The following is a 17585-nucleotide window of genomic DNA, read 5'->3' on the forward strand; positions in this document are numbered from 1 at the left end:
TATTTCCTTTTTCACCATAGGAATCAATGCACTCCCGAATATCCCTTTTCAGATTCCACGAACACAGTGTTAACAAATTGCTCAATGAAAGAAAAGGTGTAACTCTGTGAGATGCATTCACACATCACGAAGCAGTTTCTCAGAAAGCTCCTTTCTAGTTTTTATCTGAGGCTAATTCCTTTGTAACCATAGGCTTCAATGCAATCCAAAATATCCCTTCTCAGATTCCACAAAAACTTTTATGGCAAACTGTTCCATCAAAGGAAATGTTTAACTCTGTAGGATGAATTCACACATCACAAAGCGGTTTCTCAGAAAGTTTCTTTTTAATTTTTATGTGAGGACGTATCGTTTTTCACCATAGGCCTCAATGCATTTCCAAAATCCCATTGGAGATTCTGCAAACACAATGTTAGCAAATTGTCCAATGAAAATAAAGGTGTAACTCTGTCAGATGAATTCACACATCAGAAAGCAGTTTGTCAGAAAACTTCTTTCTAATTTACTCTGAAAATGTTTTCTTTGTAACCATTGTTTTCAATGTGTACAGAAACACCCCTTCTCAGATTTCACAAAAACAGTGCTCCCAAACTACTCCATGAAGAGTATTGTGTAACTCTTTGAGATGAATTCACATATCACAAGGCAGTTTCTCAGAAAGCTCCTTTCAATTTTTTACCTCAGGATATTTCCTTTTTCACCATAGACTTCAATATGCTCCCAAATACCCCTTCTCAGATAACACAAAATCAGTGATTTCAAATTGCTCAATCAAAAGAAATGTTTAGCTTTTTGAGATTAATGCACAAATCACAAAGCAGTTTCTCAGAAAGCTTCTCTCCAGTTTTCATCTGAAGAAATTTCCTTTTTCACCATAGGCCACAATGCACCCCCAAAACTCCCTTTGTGAGTTGTTCAAAGACAGTGTTTCCAAACTGCACAATGTAAGGAGAGTTTTAAGTCTGGGAGATGAATGCACTCGTCATAAAGCAGTTTCTCAGAAAGATTCTTTCTAGTTTGTATCTGAAGATAATTCCCTTTTCAACAGCCCCTTAAAGGCACTCGCAAATATCCCTTCTGATATTCCACAACAACAGATTCAAAATGACTCAATTCAAGGAGACGTTTAACTCTCTGATATGAATACACACATAACAAAGTAGTTTCTCTGAAAGCTTCTTTGTAATTTTTATCTGATGGTATTTCCTTCATCACCTTAGGCTTCAATGCACTCCAAAATACACCTTTGTAGATTGTACAAAACTGTTTCCACACTGCTCAATGAAAGAAATGTAGAAATCTGTGAGTGGAATGCACACATCACAAAGCAGTTTCTCAGAAAGCTTCTCTTCAGGTTTTCTCTGAAGATATTTCCTTTTTCACTATAGGCCTCAATGTGCTCCCGAATATCCCTTTGCAGATGTCATTGTCACCAACGTGCTCAATGAGAATAAACTTTTAACTCTGTCATGTGAATTCACACAACACAAAGCAGTATCTTGGAAAGCTCCCTTCTGGTTGTTATGTGAGGAGGTTTCCTTTTTCATCATAGGCTTCAATGCACTATCAAATATCACTTCTCACATTCCAGAAAACAAGTGATTTAAAACAGGTCAATCAAAAGAAATGTTTATCTCTATGAGATGAATGCACACATCAAAAAGCCGTTTCTCAGAAAGGTTCTTTCTGGTTTTCATCTGAAGATATTTCCTTGCTCAGCCTAGGCCTCCATGTGCTCCCAAATATCCCTTCGTGATGTGTTCAAAGACAGAGTTTCCAAACTGCACAATGTAAAGATAGTTATACTTCTCTGACATGAATGCACCCAACACAAAACAGTTTCTTGGAAAGTTTCTCTCTAGTTTTCGTCTGGGGATATTTCCCTTTTCACCATAGGCTTCAACGTGCTCTGAAATATCCCTTTGTAGATTTTACACAAACAATGTTTCCACACTGCTCAATGAAAAGAAAGGTATACCTCTGTGAGTGGAATACTCACATCACAAAGCAGTTTCTCAGAAAGTTTCAGTCAAGTTTTATCTGAAGATATTTCCTTTTTCACCACAGGCCTAAAAGCACTCCCAAATATCCCTTTGCAAATTCCACAAAAACAGTGCTATCAAACTGCTCAATGAAAAGACAGGTTTAAATCTGTGAGATGAATACACATATCACAAAGCAGTTTCTCGGAGAGCTTCTTTCTTGTATTAATCTAAGGATATTTCCTTTGTCACCATTAGCTTCAATATGTTCCCAAATATCCCTTCTCAGATTCCACAAAAACAGTGATTCCGAAGTGCTGAATCAAGAGAAAGCTTTAACTCTATGACATGAATGCACACATCACAAAGCAGTTTTTCAGAAAACATTTCTCCAGTTTTCTTCTGAAGATATTTCCTTGTTCACCATAGGCCTCAATGCACTCCCGATGTCCCTATGCAGATTCATCAAAGACAGAGTCTCCAAACTGGGTAATGTAAAGAAAGGTTTAACACTGTGAGATGAATTCACACATCACAAAGCAGTTTCTCAGAAAGCTTCTTTCTAGTTTTTTTTTTTTTTTTTTTTTTTTTTTNTCCTTCATTACTCATTGGCTCTGCTGGCCAGGGATGTGGGGTTCTCCACCTGCTCAAAGTCAAAAGGCTTTCTCCAGGTTTTTTAACAGCTTGTACTTTATTATATATGCAACCTTGCCATACCTGCCAGTTAACTCCCCTCCCGCCAATGTTATCCTCGTGATATCAGCTCCCTCTTGGGGCCACTGAGCTGCCCCCCTTTCCTTCTGGGTTGGAGTAGTGGTACCCCTCAAGCAGGCAATGGGCAGGGGGAGATCCACAATTAATCGTCGCAGTTCTCTTAAAAGTATTAACACTTAAATAAGCACTCTTGGGGAGTTGCAAAGGATATTCAGGATGGGATGCAGTGGGAGGCTACCCCTCATCCAAGGTACAGGCTGGAATGAGCTACAGCTGGTCTATCGTGGGCCTCAGAAGGTGAAGAGGGACCGTATTCTGGGGCTTAGTGTGGGTGGGGCATATCCTCCCCAAACTTGTTCTGGTGGGCGATGTTCTTCACATCTAGGAGAGCCTGGTGGTGGACATAGGCCTGACAGTAGTAACACCAGGTTGACAGGTCGATGTAGCTGAGGACCAGCGGGTGTCCAGAATTTCCATGGTGTTGGAGCATGTGGCCATTGATGTAACGACCACAGTAGACCTGATAGCAAGAGAGACACACCCAATTCTCTTGGATTGTTCCACAGTCCCCACAAGGTTGGGTCACGTCTAGGCCTGCTGCAGGTATGGGGCATACTGCCACCAAATGGGGACACCAGGGCAGTGGTGTCACAGCATAAAATATGGCCTGATCAGTGAGGCCCCTAGATCCCTGCATCAGCATCGAATCAGCCATGTCCTGACCTCCAGCTGCCTCTCCTAGTAGGTTCTCCTCTCCTGGGGCCTGAGATTCTGAGGCCCCCTGAGATTTGCTGCCTAGCTCCAAGGTCCTGAGACTCTCAATCAGTGTACTGGGAGATATCTGGGGTGTAGTTCCCTGCACAGGTGAGGTTGGGGGGGTCTGGTGGTCTGTGCTCGAGGCTAGAGGAGTTTGGATCAGCTTGGTGCCCCCTGGAGCCTCCTCTGACGTAGTCTGGTCCAGTGTGGCTCCCTCCATGGCTGCCTCCGAGGTGGTCTGGGCCAGTGTAGCTCCTCCTACAGCCTCCTCTGAGGTAGTCTGGCCCAGCGTGGCTCCCCCAACAGCATCCTCTGAGGTGGTCTGGTCCAGAGTGGCTCCTCCCACAGTCTTCTCTGAGGTGGTCTGGTCCGGAGTGGCTCCCCCGACAGCCTCCTCTGAGGTGGTCTGGCCCAGTATGGCTCCCCAAACGGCTGCCTCAGAGATGGTCTGGGCCAGTGTGGCTCCCCCTGTGGCTGCCTCTGAGGACTGGTCCTGAGTGAGGGCCACCACAGCTCTCTCTGACTTAGTCTGGCCTGGAGTGGACTCTTCCCCAAATGATGCCGAGGTGATCTTTCCCATGCCTGCTTCCAGAACCTTCTTTTCTCGTGTGGTCATCCGCTCAGCTAACCTAGGTTTGGCTGGTTGGGGTGCCTTCTTGGTGACCAACTTAGAACTGGAGGGTCCCTCTCTGTCTTCTACCTTCATGACCCGTAAGCTGCGCCAGTATCTGCGATGGACTTGGATGGTCTCAGTGATTGAGGCCAGGGCCCCTGATAGAGGAGGCCGTGGCAGGGTCAGCAGGGGTGGCGGGTCTCCAAGGAGGGAGCGAGTGCAGGCAGCCATGGACTCTGAGATGGATGTCAGGTTATAGCCACCCTCTAGAATAAGGATAATGCGGCCACTGGCAAGGCCCATCAGCAGGTGGGTGAGGTGGGCATAACCCTCAGGTGACACCTGGCAGCCCCCCAGCGGGTCCCCCCGTGCAGCATCAAAGCCAGCTGAGACCAGCACCAGTTCTGGGTTAAACTCGTAGGCAATGGGAAGCACCAGGCGATGCCAGGCAGCTAGGTAGTCAGCGTCACCCATGCGGGGCCCGTTCCATGCCACGTTGACGGTGAAGCCTGTGCCAGCAGCCCGGCCGATCTGGCTGCTGGCACCCTCATCCCCCATGGGGAAGAAGGTGCCATGATCATAGCGGTGCAGGGACACATATAGCACACTGGGGTCATCCTCAAACATATGCTGAGTTCCATTACCATGGTGGACATCCCAATCCACAATCAGGATCCGCAGGGCACGCCCACTGATAGCCTGGGCATGGCGAGCAGCCACAGCCACGGAGTTGAAAAAGCAAAAACCGCAAGCTGCATCCTGCTCCGCGTGGTGTCCTGGGGGACGCACCACAGCAGCACCATTCAGAACCTCTCCCGAGAGCACAGCCTCCACCAGGCGGCAGGCAGCGCCAGTGGCAAGCTGTGCACAGGCGAAGGTACTGGGGCAGATGTAGATGGAGTCAAAGTTGGAACTCTCACGGTGCAGCTCCCGGGTTTTCATTTTCTCTGTGGCCCGGAGATGACCCACATACTCAGCACTGTGGCAGGTGAGCAGCTCAGCCTCTGTGGCGGGGCACGGTGTCAGGGTGAGGCAGCGCCCAGCAAGGCCCAGCTCCTCCAGACGGCACATGATCCGCAAGATGCGCTGTGGTACCTCAGGGTGGTGGCTGTCCCACAAGTTGCAGTGATTCATCATACTTTGGTCATAGACCAGCCCTGTGCGAGACTGTAGCACTGGCCACGTCAGGATTGGGAGCACAGGGGGCTCCCAGGGTCCTTCCTCCTCATTCTCCTCTACATTGTCCTCCTCCATGTTGTCCCCCTCCACGGTCTCAGTTGATCTCACAAGAACCTCCCAGAAGGGCTCAAGGGCTTCCAGAGCACAGGAGACTGAAGCCTGGGCACTCCGGCAGGGGGCACCAGGTGACTCCAGCATGGGGCAAGGGTCTCCCAGAAGGGTGTGGAGCGAAGCACTGACACCTTCAGCCAGGGCGCGGAGGTTGTAGCCACCCTCCAGAGACAGTATCAGCTTGCCTCCTGCCAGACCCATGAGCAGGTGGGTTAGCTGGGCGAACCCTGCCGGAGTGGCGGCCATCTCACCCTTGGGGTCCCCTTGCAGGGCATCAAATCCAGCAGCCACCAGGACCAGCTGAGGCTGGAACTCGAGGGCGACTGGCAGCAGGACGTGCAAGAAAGCAGCAATGTAGTCAGCATCCCGCATCCCCACCTGGTTCCAAGGCACATTGATGGTATATCCTTGGCCTTGGCCGAAACCTGTGGTGGACCAGTTAGAGGCCTTCAGGTGGGGCCAGAACCTACCCTGCTCATAGCGGTGGATGGAGAAATAGAGGACACTGGGGTCCTGGTCGAAGGTGAACTGTGTTCCTTGACCGTGGTGCACATCCCAATCTACGATAAGGACCCTCCGGATGCGGTGTTTCTGTTGAGCATAGCGGGCTGCCACAGCCACGTGGTTGAACATGCAATAGCCATCCATAAGACTGTGCTGGGCGTGATGTCCAGGAGGCCTAATGATGGCCATGCCATTCCGGATCTCAGCCCCCAGGACCGCATCCACCAGCCTGAGGACAGAGCCTGAGGCCAGGCAGGCACAGGAGTATGAGTTCGGATGCAGATAAACTGAGTCGTAAGTGTCTGCTAGGACGCGGAGTTCTCCCTCATTCATGTACTGAGTTGTTTCCATCAGATCAATATATTCTAGGCTGTGAACCAACATCAGCTCTTCCTTTTCAGCAAACCGGGCCTGAAAGGACACACAGCGATCTAGGAGGCCCTCCTGGATCAGTTGCTCTTTGATGGCATGGAGCCGCTCAGGGCCTTCTGGGAAGCTGTCATCCCAGAGGCAATGGAATTCATTTAACTGCTCATCCAACACCAAGCCAGTGCCAGCCAGTGCTTCAGCCTCAAGGTTCAGATCCATCCCTTGCAGTCCCGCGATTAGGTCTTCTTCCATTGCTTGGCCGAGCTTCTTCATTTTGCCTTTCTTCTTTACCTCCGCTAGATTGGGGATGGAGCGGGGAACGGCTCCCTTTTTAATGTTTCGCTTCGAAGTGACACTGGAGTCCTGAGGGGGAGATTGGGGGTTCTGCCTACTTCTTCGCTGCCTGGTTGTGGTAGAATCCTGGCCGGTTGAGGTCATAGTTGAGGAGGCTTGACCCCTGCCGCGGTTCCCCTTCAGCCAGTCCCTAGCCGCCTTCGGTCGGCCTCCGCCCCCTTCCCGCCTCCGCCGTCGACGCGCTGTCTTCTTTCTAGTTTTTATCTGAAGATACTTCTTTCTTAACCTTAAGCTTCAATGCGATCCGAAATATTCCATGTCGATTTTAAAAAAAGATTGTCCACACTGCTCAATGAAAAGAAAACTAGAACTCTGTGAGAGGAATGCACACTTCAAGAAGCAGTTTCTCAGAAAGCTTCTCTCGAGTTTTCATCTGAAGATATTTCCTTTTCCACCATAGGCCTCAATGAACTCCAGAATACCCCTTTGCAGATTCCATGAAAACAGTGTTACTACACTGCTCAAAGAAAGAAAGGATTCACTCTGTGACATCAATTCACACATCATGAAGCAGGTTCTCGGAAAACGTCTTTCTCGTTTTTATCTGAGGATGTTTCCTTTCTCACCATAGCCTTCAAAGCACTCCCAAATATCTCTTCTTATATTCCAAAAAAACAGTGATTCCTAACTACTCGATCAAAAGAAAGATTTAACTCTATGAGATGAATGCACACATCACAAGTAGGTTCTCGGAAAGCTTCTTACTAGTTTTAATCTGATGATATTTCCTTTTCACCATAGGGTTCAATGCCCTCCAAATATTACTTTTTCAGGTTTTGCCAAATCAGTGATTCCAAACTGCTGGATGAAAAGAAAGGTTGAACCCTGAGATGTATGCACACATCACAAAGGGGTTCTCAGAGAGCTTCCTTCCAGTTTTCATCTGAAGATATTTTCTTGTTCACCAAAGGACTCAATGCATCCCTAAATGTCCCTTCACTGATTCCTCAAAGAGTGTGTTTCCCAATCGCACAATTTAAAGAAAGGTTTAACTCTGTGAGATGAATGCACACATCACAAAACAGTTTCTCACAAAGCTTCTTTCTAGTATTTTTCTGAAGATATTTCCTTCATCATCTTAGGCTCCAATTAGGTCTGAAACGTTTCTTTGATGATTTTACACAAACAGAGTTTCCACACTGCTCAATGAAAAACTTGTAAACTGTGAGAGAAATGCAAACTTCACAAAGCATTTTCCCAGAAAGCTTTTTTCCAGTTTTTATCTGAAGATATTTCAATTTTCACCATAGCATTCAATTAACTACAGAATACCCCTTTGCAGAGTCCACAAAGACAGTGATTCCAAACTGCTCAATAAAAAGAAACGTTTAATTTTGTGAGATGAATTCACACATCACAAAGCAGTCTCTCAGAAAGTTTCTTTCTAGTTTTATGTGAAGATATTTCCGTATCAAAAATATCCCTTCTCAGATTCCACAAAAACAGTGCTAGCAAAGGGCTTCATGAAAGAGTTGTGTAACACTGTGAGATGAACTCACACATCACAAAACAATTTCTCAGAAAGTTTCTTTCTGGTGTTTATCTGAGGATATTTCCTTTATCACCATAGGCTTTAAAGAGATCAAAAATACCACTTCTCAGATTCCACAAAAACAGAGCAAGCAAACTTCTCCAAGAAAGAGTGGTTTAACTCCGTGAAATGAATTCACACAGCACAAAGCAGTTTCTCAGAAGGCTTCTCTCCACTCTTCATCTGAGGATATTTCATTTTCCAACGTAGGACTCAAGGCACTCGGAATATCTCATGGCAGATTCCATGAAAACAGTGTTAGCAAACTGCTCAATGTAAAGATAATTGTGATAATTCACTTATCACAAAACAGTTTCTCATACACCTTCTTTCTACTTTTTATCTGAGGATATTTCCTTTGTTACCATAAGCTTCAAAGTGATCCAATATATCCCTTCTCAGATTCCAGAAAATCAGTGCTAGCCAACTGCTCCATGAAAGAGCATTGTAACCATGTGTGATGAATTCACACATCACAAAGCAGATTCTCAGAAATTTTTCCAGTTTTTATCTGAGGATATTTCCTTGGTCACCATAGCTTCAATGCAATCCAAAATATCCCATCTCAGATGATGCAGAAACTGTGCTAGTAAACTGTTCCATGGAAAGGAAGGTGTAATTCTGTGACATTAATTCAAACATCAAAAAGCAGTTTCTCAGAAGACTTCTGTCTAGTTTTTTCCTGAGGATATTTTCTTTTTCACCATAGGACTCAATACCCTCAGAATATCATATTGCAGATGCCACAAAAACCAGAGTTAGCACACTGCTCCAGGAAAAATTGGTGTAACTGTGTGAGATGAATTCACACATCACAAAACAGTTTCTCAGAAATCTTCTTTCTAGCTTTTATCTGAAGATATTTCCTTTTTCTCCACAGGCCTCAATCCGCTGAAGAATACCACCTTGCAGATTCTGCCAAAACAGTGTTAGCAAACTGCTCAATGTAAAGAATGGTGTAACTATGTGAGATGAATTCACACATCACAGATCAGTTTCTCTGAAAGCTTCTTTCTAGTTTTTATTTGAGGATATTCCCCTTGTCACCATAAGCTTCAAAGCAATCAAAAATACACCTTCTCAGATTCCACAAGAAGTGCTAACAAACATCTCCAACAAAGAATTGTGTAACATTGTGAGATGAACTCAAACATCACAAAGCAGTTTCTCAGAGCGTTTCTTTCTTGTTTTTAACTGAGGATATTTCCTTTGTCACCAAAGGCTTCAAAGCTATAAAAAATACACCTCAGATTCCACAAAAGCAGTGCTAGCAAACTGCTCTATGATAGAGTAACGTAACTCTGTGAGATGAATTCACACATCACAAAGCAGTTTCTCAGAAGTCTTCCCTCCACTCTTTGTCTGAGGATATTTCATTTTTCAACATCGGACTAGAGGCCCTCAGAATATCCCATGGCAGATTCCATGAAAACAGTGCTAGCAAACTGATCAATGTAAAGAAATGTGTATCTCTGTGAGATGAATTCACTCATCACAAAGCAGTTTCTCATACAGCTTCTTTCTACTTTTTAACTGAGGATATTTCCTTTGGTACCATATGCTTCAAAGTGACCCAATATATCCCTTCTCAGATGAGGCAGAAACAATGCTATCAAACTGCTCCATGAAAAGAAAGGTGTAAATCTGTGACATGAAACCACAAATCACAAAGAAATTTCTCAGAAAGCTTCTATCTAGTTTTTATCTGAGGATATTTCCTTTGCCACAATTGACTTCAATGCGATCCAAAATATCCCTTCTCACATTCCCCAAAAACAGTGCTACCAAAATGATCCAAGAAAAGAATCACGTAACTCTGTGAGATGAATTAACAAATCACAAAGAAGTTTCTCAGATAGCTTCTTTCTAGATTTTATATGAGGATATTTCATGTGTCAACATAAGCTTCAATGCACTCCAAAATATCACATTTCAGATTCCAAAAAAAGAGTGTTAGCAAACTGTTTAATGAAAAGAACAGTGTAACTCTGTGAGATGAATTTATACATCACAAAGAACTTTCTCAGAGAGTTTCTTTCTAGATTTTTTCTAAGGATATTTCCTTTGTCACCATAGGCTTGAATGTGATCCATAATATCCATTCTCAGATTCCCCAAAAACAGTACTACAAAACTTATCCATGAAAAACATCGTGTAACTCTGTGAGTTGAACTAACATATCACAAAGACGTTTATCAGAAAGGTTTTTTTTTTAACTTTTTCTATGAGGATATTTCCTATGTCACCAAAACTTCAATGCACTCCAAAATATCCCATTGCAGGTTACAAGAAAACAGTGTTAGCAAACCACTCCATGGAAAGAACAGTGTATCACTGTGAGATAAACTCACACATCAAAAACCAGTTTCTCAGAAAGCATCTTTCTAGTTTTTATCTGACGATATTTCCTTTTTCATCATAGGCCTCAATGTGCTCCCAAATATCACTTCACAGAATCCCCAAAAACAGTGCTACCAAGCTGCTGTATGAACAGAAACGTGTAACTCTGTGAGATGAAATAACACATCACAAAGCAGTTTCTCAGAAAGCTTGTTTCTAGTTTTTATCTTAGGATATTTCCTTTGTCAGCATAAAGTTCAATGCTCTCCAAAATATGCCATTGCAGATTCCAACAAAAGAGTGTTATCAAACTGCTCAATGAAAAGAACAGTGTAACTCCATGAGATGAATTCAGAAATCACAACGCAGTATCATAGAAATCTTCTTTTTACTTTTTATCTGAGGATATTTCCTTTGTCACCATACGTTTCAATGAGCTCCCAAATATCCTATTGCAGATTCCACAAAAACAGTGTTATCAAGCTGCTCCATGAAAAGAATGGTGTAACTCTGTGACAAAGGAAATATACTACTTCCAATGCTATCCACGATATCACAGACTTTCAAAAACTACTTTCAATGCTATCCAAAATATGCCTTCTCAGATTCCCCAAAAACAGTGTTGCCAAATGACCATAAGAAGAATTGTGTAACACTGTGAGGTGAATTAACACGTCACAAAGTCGTTTCTTAGAATGCTTCTTTCTCGTTTTTATCTGAGGATATTTCCTTTTTCACTCTAGGCCTCAATGCGCTCACTAATATCCTATTGCAGATTCCCCAAAAACAGTACTACCAAACAGGCCCATGATAAGAATCCTATAAATATGTGAGATGAATTCACACATCACAAAGTAGTTTCTCAGAAAGCTTCTATCTAATTTTTATCAGAGGATATTCCCTTTGTCACCATAGGCTTCCAAGTGATCCAAAATATCCCTTCTCAGATTCCCCAAAAACAGAGCTACCAAGCTTCTCCATGAAATGAATTGTGTAAATCTGTGAGATGAACTCACAAGTCAGAAAGCAATTTCATAGAAAGCTTCTTTCCAGTTTTTGTCTGAGGATATTTCCTTTGCCACCATAGGCTTCAATGCACTCCCAAATATCCTATTGCAGATTCCACAAAAATAGTTTTACTAACTGCTCCAAGAAAGGAATCATGTTACTCTGTGAGGTGAATGCAGACATCACAAAGAAGTTTCTCAAAAAGTTTCTTTCTAGTTTTTATCTGAGGGTATTTCCTTTTTCACCATAGGTGATCCAAAATATCCCTTCTCACATTCCCCAAAAACAGTGCTATTAAACTTCTCCATGAAAAGAATGGTGTAACTCTGTGAGATGAATTCACACATCACAAAGCAATTTCTCAGAAAGCTTCTTTTTAGTTTTTTATGAGGATATTTCCTTTGTCAAAATAACCTTCAATGCGCTCTGAAATATCCGATTGCAGATTCCAAGAAAACAGTGTTAGCAAGCTGCTCAATGAAAACAACATTGCAACTCTGAGATGAATTCACACGTCACAAAGCAGTTTCTCAGAAAGCTTCTTTCTAGTTTTTAAGTGAGGATATATACTTTTTCACCACTGGCCCCAACATGCTCCCAATATGAATATGGAATCAATTTACAGATTCCACGAAATTGGTGTTAGCAAAGTGCTCCATGAAAGGAAACGTGTAACACTATGAGATGAATTCACACATCATAATGAAGTTTCTCACAAAGCTTATCTCTAGTTTTGATCTGAGGATATTAACTTTGTCACCCTAGGCTTCAAATCTATCGAAAATATCCCTCCTCAAATTCCCCAAAATCAGTGCTACCAAACTGATCCATGAAAAGAATCATGTTACTCTGTGTGATCAATAAATCCATCACAAATCGGTTTCTCTAAAATATTTTTTCCAGTTTTTATATGAGGATATTTCCTTTGTCACCATAAGCTCCAATGCGCTCCCAAATATACCATTGCAGATTCCAAGAAAAGACTGTCAGCAGACTCCTCAATGAAAAGAACAGTGTAACTCTGTGAGATGAATTCACACATCACAGAGAAGTTTCTAAGAAAGCCTCTTTCTAGTTATTTCTGAGGACATTTCCTTTTTCACTGTAGTCCACAATTCACTCTGAAATATACCTTTGCAGAGTAGATGATAACAGCGTTAGCAAACTGCTCCATGAAAGAAAGGTGTAACTCTGTGTGATGAATTCACAGATCACCAAGAACTTTCTCAGAAAACCTCTTTCTTGTTTTTAACTGAGGATATTTCCTTTTTAAACACAGGCCTCAATGTGCTCCCATATATCTCATTGCAGATTCTGCAAAAATATTGTTAGGAAACTTTTCAATGAAAGCAGTGAGGTAGCTCTGTGAGGTGAATTCACACTTCACAAAGCAGTTTCTCAGACAGATTCTCTCCAGTTTGTATCTGAGGATATTTCATTTTTCACTCTGGGATTCAAAGCTATCCAAAATATCACTTTTGAGATACCACAAAAACAGTGCTTGCAATCTCCTCCATGAAAGAGTGGTGTAACACTGGGACATGAATTCACATATCACAAAACAGTTTCTAAGAAGTCTTTTCTCCATTTTTTATCTGAGGATATTTCGTTTTTCACCATGGGTTTCAATAGTATCTAAAATATCACTTCTGAGATTGCACAAAAACAGTGCTATCCAATGGCTTGATGAAAGAGTGGTGTAACTTTGTGAGATGAATTCACAAATCACAAAGCAGTTTCTCAAAAATCTTCCTTGTAGTCTTTATCTTAGGATATTTCCTATGTCACATAGGCCTCAGGCAATCCAAAATACCCCTTTTCAGATTCCACAAAAACACTGCTAGCAAAGTTCTCCATGAAAGAGTTGTGTAACGCTGTGAGATGAACTCACATATCACAAAGCAGTTTCTCAGAAACTTTCTTTCTGGTTTTAATCTGAGGATATTTCCTTTGCACCATAGGCTTTAAAGTGTTCAAAAGTACCCCTTCTCAGATTCCACAAAAACAGTGCTAGTAAACTGCTCCATGGAAGAGTAGTATAGCTCTGTGAGATGAATTTACACATCACAAAGCAGTTTCTGGGAAGGCTTCTCTCCAGTTTTTACCTGAGGATATTTCATTTTTCACCATGGGATTCAATGCTATCCAAATTATCACTTCTGAGATTCCACAAAAACAGTGCTAGCAAACTCCTCCATGAAAGAGTGGTGTAACTCTGTGAGATGAATGCACACATCACAAAGCAGGTTCTCAGAAAGCTTCTTTCTATTTTTTATCTGAGGATATTTCCTTTGCCACCATGGGTGTCAAAGTGATCCAAAATATCACTTCTCAGATTCCACAAATAAAGTGCTATCCAATGGCTCCATGAATCAGTGATGTAACTCTGTGAGATGAATTCACAAATCACAAATTAGTTTCTCAAAAGGCTTCTCTCAAGTTTTTATCTGAGGCTATTTCATTTTTCATCATGGGATTCAATGCTATCCAAAATATCACTTCTGAGATTACAAAAAAACAGTGCTAGCAAACTCCTCCATGACAGAGTGTGTAACTCTGTGAGAAGAATTCACAGATTACAAAGCAGGTTCTCAGAAAGCATCTTTCTTTCTTGTTTTTATCTGAGGACATTTCCTTTTTAAATGCAGGCCTCAATGCACTCCTGTATATCTCACTGCAGATTCCACGAAAATATGTTAGGAAACTTCTCAATGAAAACAGTGGTGTAACTCTGTGAGATGAATTCACACACCACAAAGCAGTTTCTCAGAAGGTTTCTCTCCAGTTTTTATCTGAGGATATTTCATTTTACACCACAGGATTCAGTACGATCCAAAATATGACTTCTGAGATTCCACAGAAACAGTACTAGCAAACTCCTCCATGAAAGAGTGCTGTAACTCTTTGAGATGAACTGACACATCACAAAGCAGTTTCTCAGAAATCTTCTTTCTAGTTTTTATATGAGGATATTTCCTTTGGCACCATAGGCATCAAAGCGATCCAAAATATCAAATTTCAGATTCCACAAAAACAGTACTATCCAATGGCTCAATGAAAGAATGGTGTAACTCGGTGAGATGAATTCACAAATCACAAAGCATTTTCTCAGAATGCTTCTTTCTAGTTTTTATCTGTGGATATTTCTTTGTCACCATAAGCTTCAAAGTGATCCAAAGTATCCTTTCCCAGATTCCACAAAAACAGTGCTAGCAATGGGCTCCTTGAATGAGTTGTGTAACACTGTGAGATGAAGTCACACATCACAAAACAGTTTCTCAGAAAGTTTCTTTCTGTTTTTTTTTTGTTTTTTTTTTTTTTTTTGAGACGGAGTCTCGCGCTGTGTCACCCAGGCTGGAGTGCAGTGGCGCGATCTCGGTCACTGCAAGCTCCGCCTCCCAGGTTCAGGCCATTCTCCTGCCTCAGCCTCCGAGTAGCTGGGACTACAGGCGCCCGCCACCACGCCCGGCTAGTTTTTTGTATTTTTAGTAGAGACGGGGTTTCACCATGTTAGCCAGGATGGTCTCGATCTCCTGACCTCGTGATCCGCCCGCCTCGGCCTCCCAAAGTGCTGGGATTACAGGCTTGAGCCACCGCGCCTGGCCTCTTTCTGGTTTTTTTCTGAGGATATTTCCTTTGTCACTATAGGCTTCAAAGCGATCAAAAATACCCTTTCTCAGATTCCACAAAAACATTGCTAGCAAACTGCTCCATTAAAGATTAGTGTAACTCTGTGAGATGAATTCACATATCACAAAGCCGTTTCTCAGAAGGCTTCTCTGCACTCATTTTTCAATGTAGGACTCAAGGCCCTCGTAATATCCCATGGCAGATTCCAGGAAATCAGTGTTAGCAAACTGCCTGATGTAAAGAAATGTGTATCTCTGTGATATGAATTCACTCATCACAAAGCAGTTTCTCATACAACTTCTTTCTAGTTTTAATCTGAGGATATTTCCTTTGTTACATTCAGCTTCAAAGTGATCCAATATATCCCTTATCATATTCAACAAAAACAGTGCTATCATAATGCTCCATGAAACAGTAATGTAACTCTGTGTGATGAATTCACACATCACAGAGCAGATTACCAGAAGGCTTCTTTCTGATTTTTATCTGAGGATATTTCCTTTGTCACCATTGCCTTCAAAGCGATTCAAAATATCCCTTCTCAGGGGATGCACAAACAATGCTAGCAAACTGCTCCATGAAAAGAATGGTGTAACTCTGTGACATGAATTCACATATCATAAAGCAGTTTCTCAGAAGACTTCTCTCCAGTTTTTTCCTGAGAATATTTTCTTTTTCACCATCAGACTCAATACCCTCAGAATATCATATTGCAGATTCCACGAACCCAGAGTCAGCAAACTGCTCCCAGAAAGATTGAAGTAACTGTGTGAGAGGAATTCCACATCACAGAGTAGTTTCTCCGAAGGCTTGTCTCCTGTACATTTCTGAGGATATTTCTTTTTTTCACCATAGCAGTCAATGCGTTCACAATATCCCATTGCAGATTCCATGACAACAGTGTTAGTAAACTGCTCCATGAAAAGAAAGGTGAAACTCTGTGAGACGAATTCACACATCACAAAGCAGTTTCTCAGAATCCTTCTTTATTGCTTTGTGTGAGGATATTTCCTTTTTCACCACAGGCCTCAATGCGCGGCTGAATATCACATTGCAGATTGTGCGAAAACAGCATTAGCAAACTGCTTATTGAGAAGAATGGTGTAACTCTGTGAGATGAATTCCCACATCACAAATCAGTTTCTCTGAAAGCTTCTTTCTAGTTTTTATTTGAGGATATTTCCTTTGTCACCATAGGCTTCAAAGAGACATGAAATACACCTTCTCAGATTCCACGAGAAATGCTAGCAAACGTCTACATGAAAGAGTGGTGTAGCTCTGTGAGAAGAATTCACACATCACAAGGCAGTTTCGCAGAAAGCTTCTTTCTTGTTTTTATCTGAGGCTATTTCCTTTTTAAACCCAGGCCTCAATGCTCTCCCATAGATCTTGCAGATTCCATGAAAATATTGTCAGAAAACTTCTCTAAGAAAGCAGTGTTGTAGCTCTGTGTGATGAATTCACACACCAGAAAGCAGTTTCTCAGAAGCTTCTCTCCAGTTTTTGTCTGAGGATATTTCATTTTTCATCATGGGATTCAATGTTATCCATAATATCACTTTTGAGATTCCACAAAAACAGTTCTAGAAAACTCCTCCATGAAAGAGTGCTATAACTCTGTGAGAGGAATTCACACATCACAAAGCAGTTTCTCAGAAAGCCTCCTTCTAGTTTTCATCTGAGGATATTTCCTTTGCCACCTAGGTTTCAAAGTGATCCAAAATAACACTTCTCAGATTCCACAAAAACAGTGCTATCCAACAGTTGGATTAAAGAGTGTTGTAACTCTGTGAGATCAATTTACAAATCAAAAAGCAGTGGCTCAGAAAGATTATTTCTGTTTTTTATCTGAGGATTATTTTTTTTGTTGCCATAGGCTTCAAAGTGATCCAAAATATCTCTTCTCAGATTCCACAAAAACACTGCTAGCAAAGGACTCCATGAAAGAGTTTTGGAACACTGTGAGATGATCTCACACATCACAAAGCAGTTTGTCAGAAAGCTTCTATCTAGTTTTTATCTGAGGATATTTCCTTTGCCACCATAGGGGTCAGAGAGATCCAAAATATCACTTCTCATATTCCACAGACACAGTGCTATCCAATGGCTCAATGAAAGAGTGGTGTATCTCTGTGAAATGAATTAAAAAATAACAAAGCTGTTTCTCAGAAAGTTTCTTTCTGGTTTGTGTCTGAGGATATTTACTTTGTCACCATAGGCTTCAAAGCAATCCAAAATATCCTTTCTCCAATTCCACAAAAACAGTGCTAGCAAACTGCTCCATGAAAGAGTAGTGCAACTCTGTGAGATGAATTCACACATCACAAAACAGTTTCTGGGAAGACTTCTCTCCAATCTTTGTCTGAGGATAATTCATTTTTCAACATAGTGCTCATGGCCCTCAGAATATCCCATGGGAGAATCCACAAAAACTGTGTTAGCAAACTGCTCAATGTAAAGAAGTGTTCATCTCTGTGAGATGAATTCCACATGA

The 17585-nt window shown here is 42.2% G+C and overlaps 1 protein-coding gene across 4 annotated transcripts; it reads right to left on the reverse strand.

Moving 5' to 3' along the window:
* Positions 1–2654: 2654 nt before the first annotated feature.
* Positions 2655–6762, reverse strand: LOC112613154 (histone deacetylase 6-like). 4 transcript variants are annotated; one of them, XM_025368418.1, is made up of 2 exons: positions 4738–6762; positions 2655–3661 (listed from the first exon to the last, which is right to left on the reverse strand). In XM_025368418.1, the coding sequence occupies exons 1-2, from the start codon at positions 6664–6666 to the stop codon at positions 3515–3517; spliced, it is 2076 nt and encodes a 691-aa protein (XP_025224203.1). In that variant the 5' UTR covers positions 6667–6762; the 3' UTR covers positions 2655–3514. The 4 variants fall into 4 exon arrangements, with proteins under 4 accessions (XP_025224203.1, XP_025224201.1, XP_025224200.1 ...); XM_025368416.1 differs by having other exon boundaries at positions 2655–3087; positions 3364–6762; XM_025368417.1 differs by having other exon boundaries at positions 3443–3537; positions 4035–6762.
* Between the last annotated feature and the right edge of the window lie 10823 nt (positions 6763–17585).

Source organism: Theropithecus gelada, chromosome 19, assembly GCF_003255815.1.
Source record: "Theropithecus gelada isolate Dixy chromosome 19, Tgel_1.0, whole genome shotgun sequence".
In the NCBI taxonomy this organism is placed as follows: Eukaryota; Metazoa; Chordata; class Mammalia; order Primates; family Cercopithecidae; genus Theropithecus; species Theropithecus gelada.

What these genes read in the sequence shown, in the direction of transcription:
- LOC112613154 (XM_025368415.1), bottom strand. Translation starts at nt 6,666, where the DNA reads ATGACCTCAACCGGCCAGGATTCTACCACAACCAGGCAGCGAAGAAGT.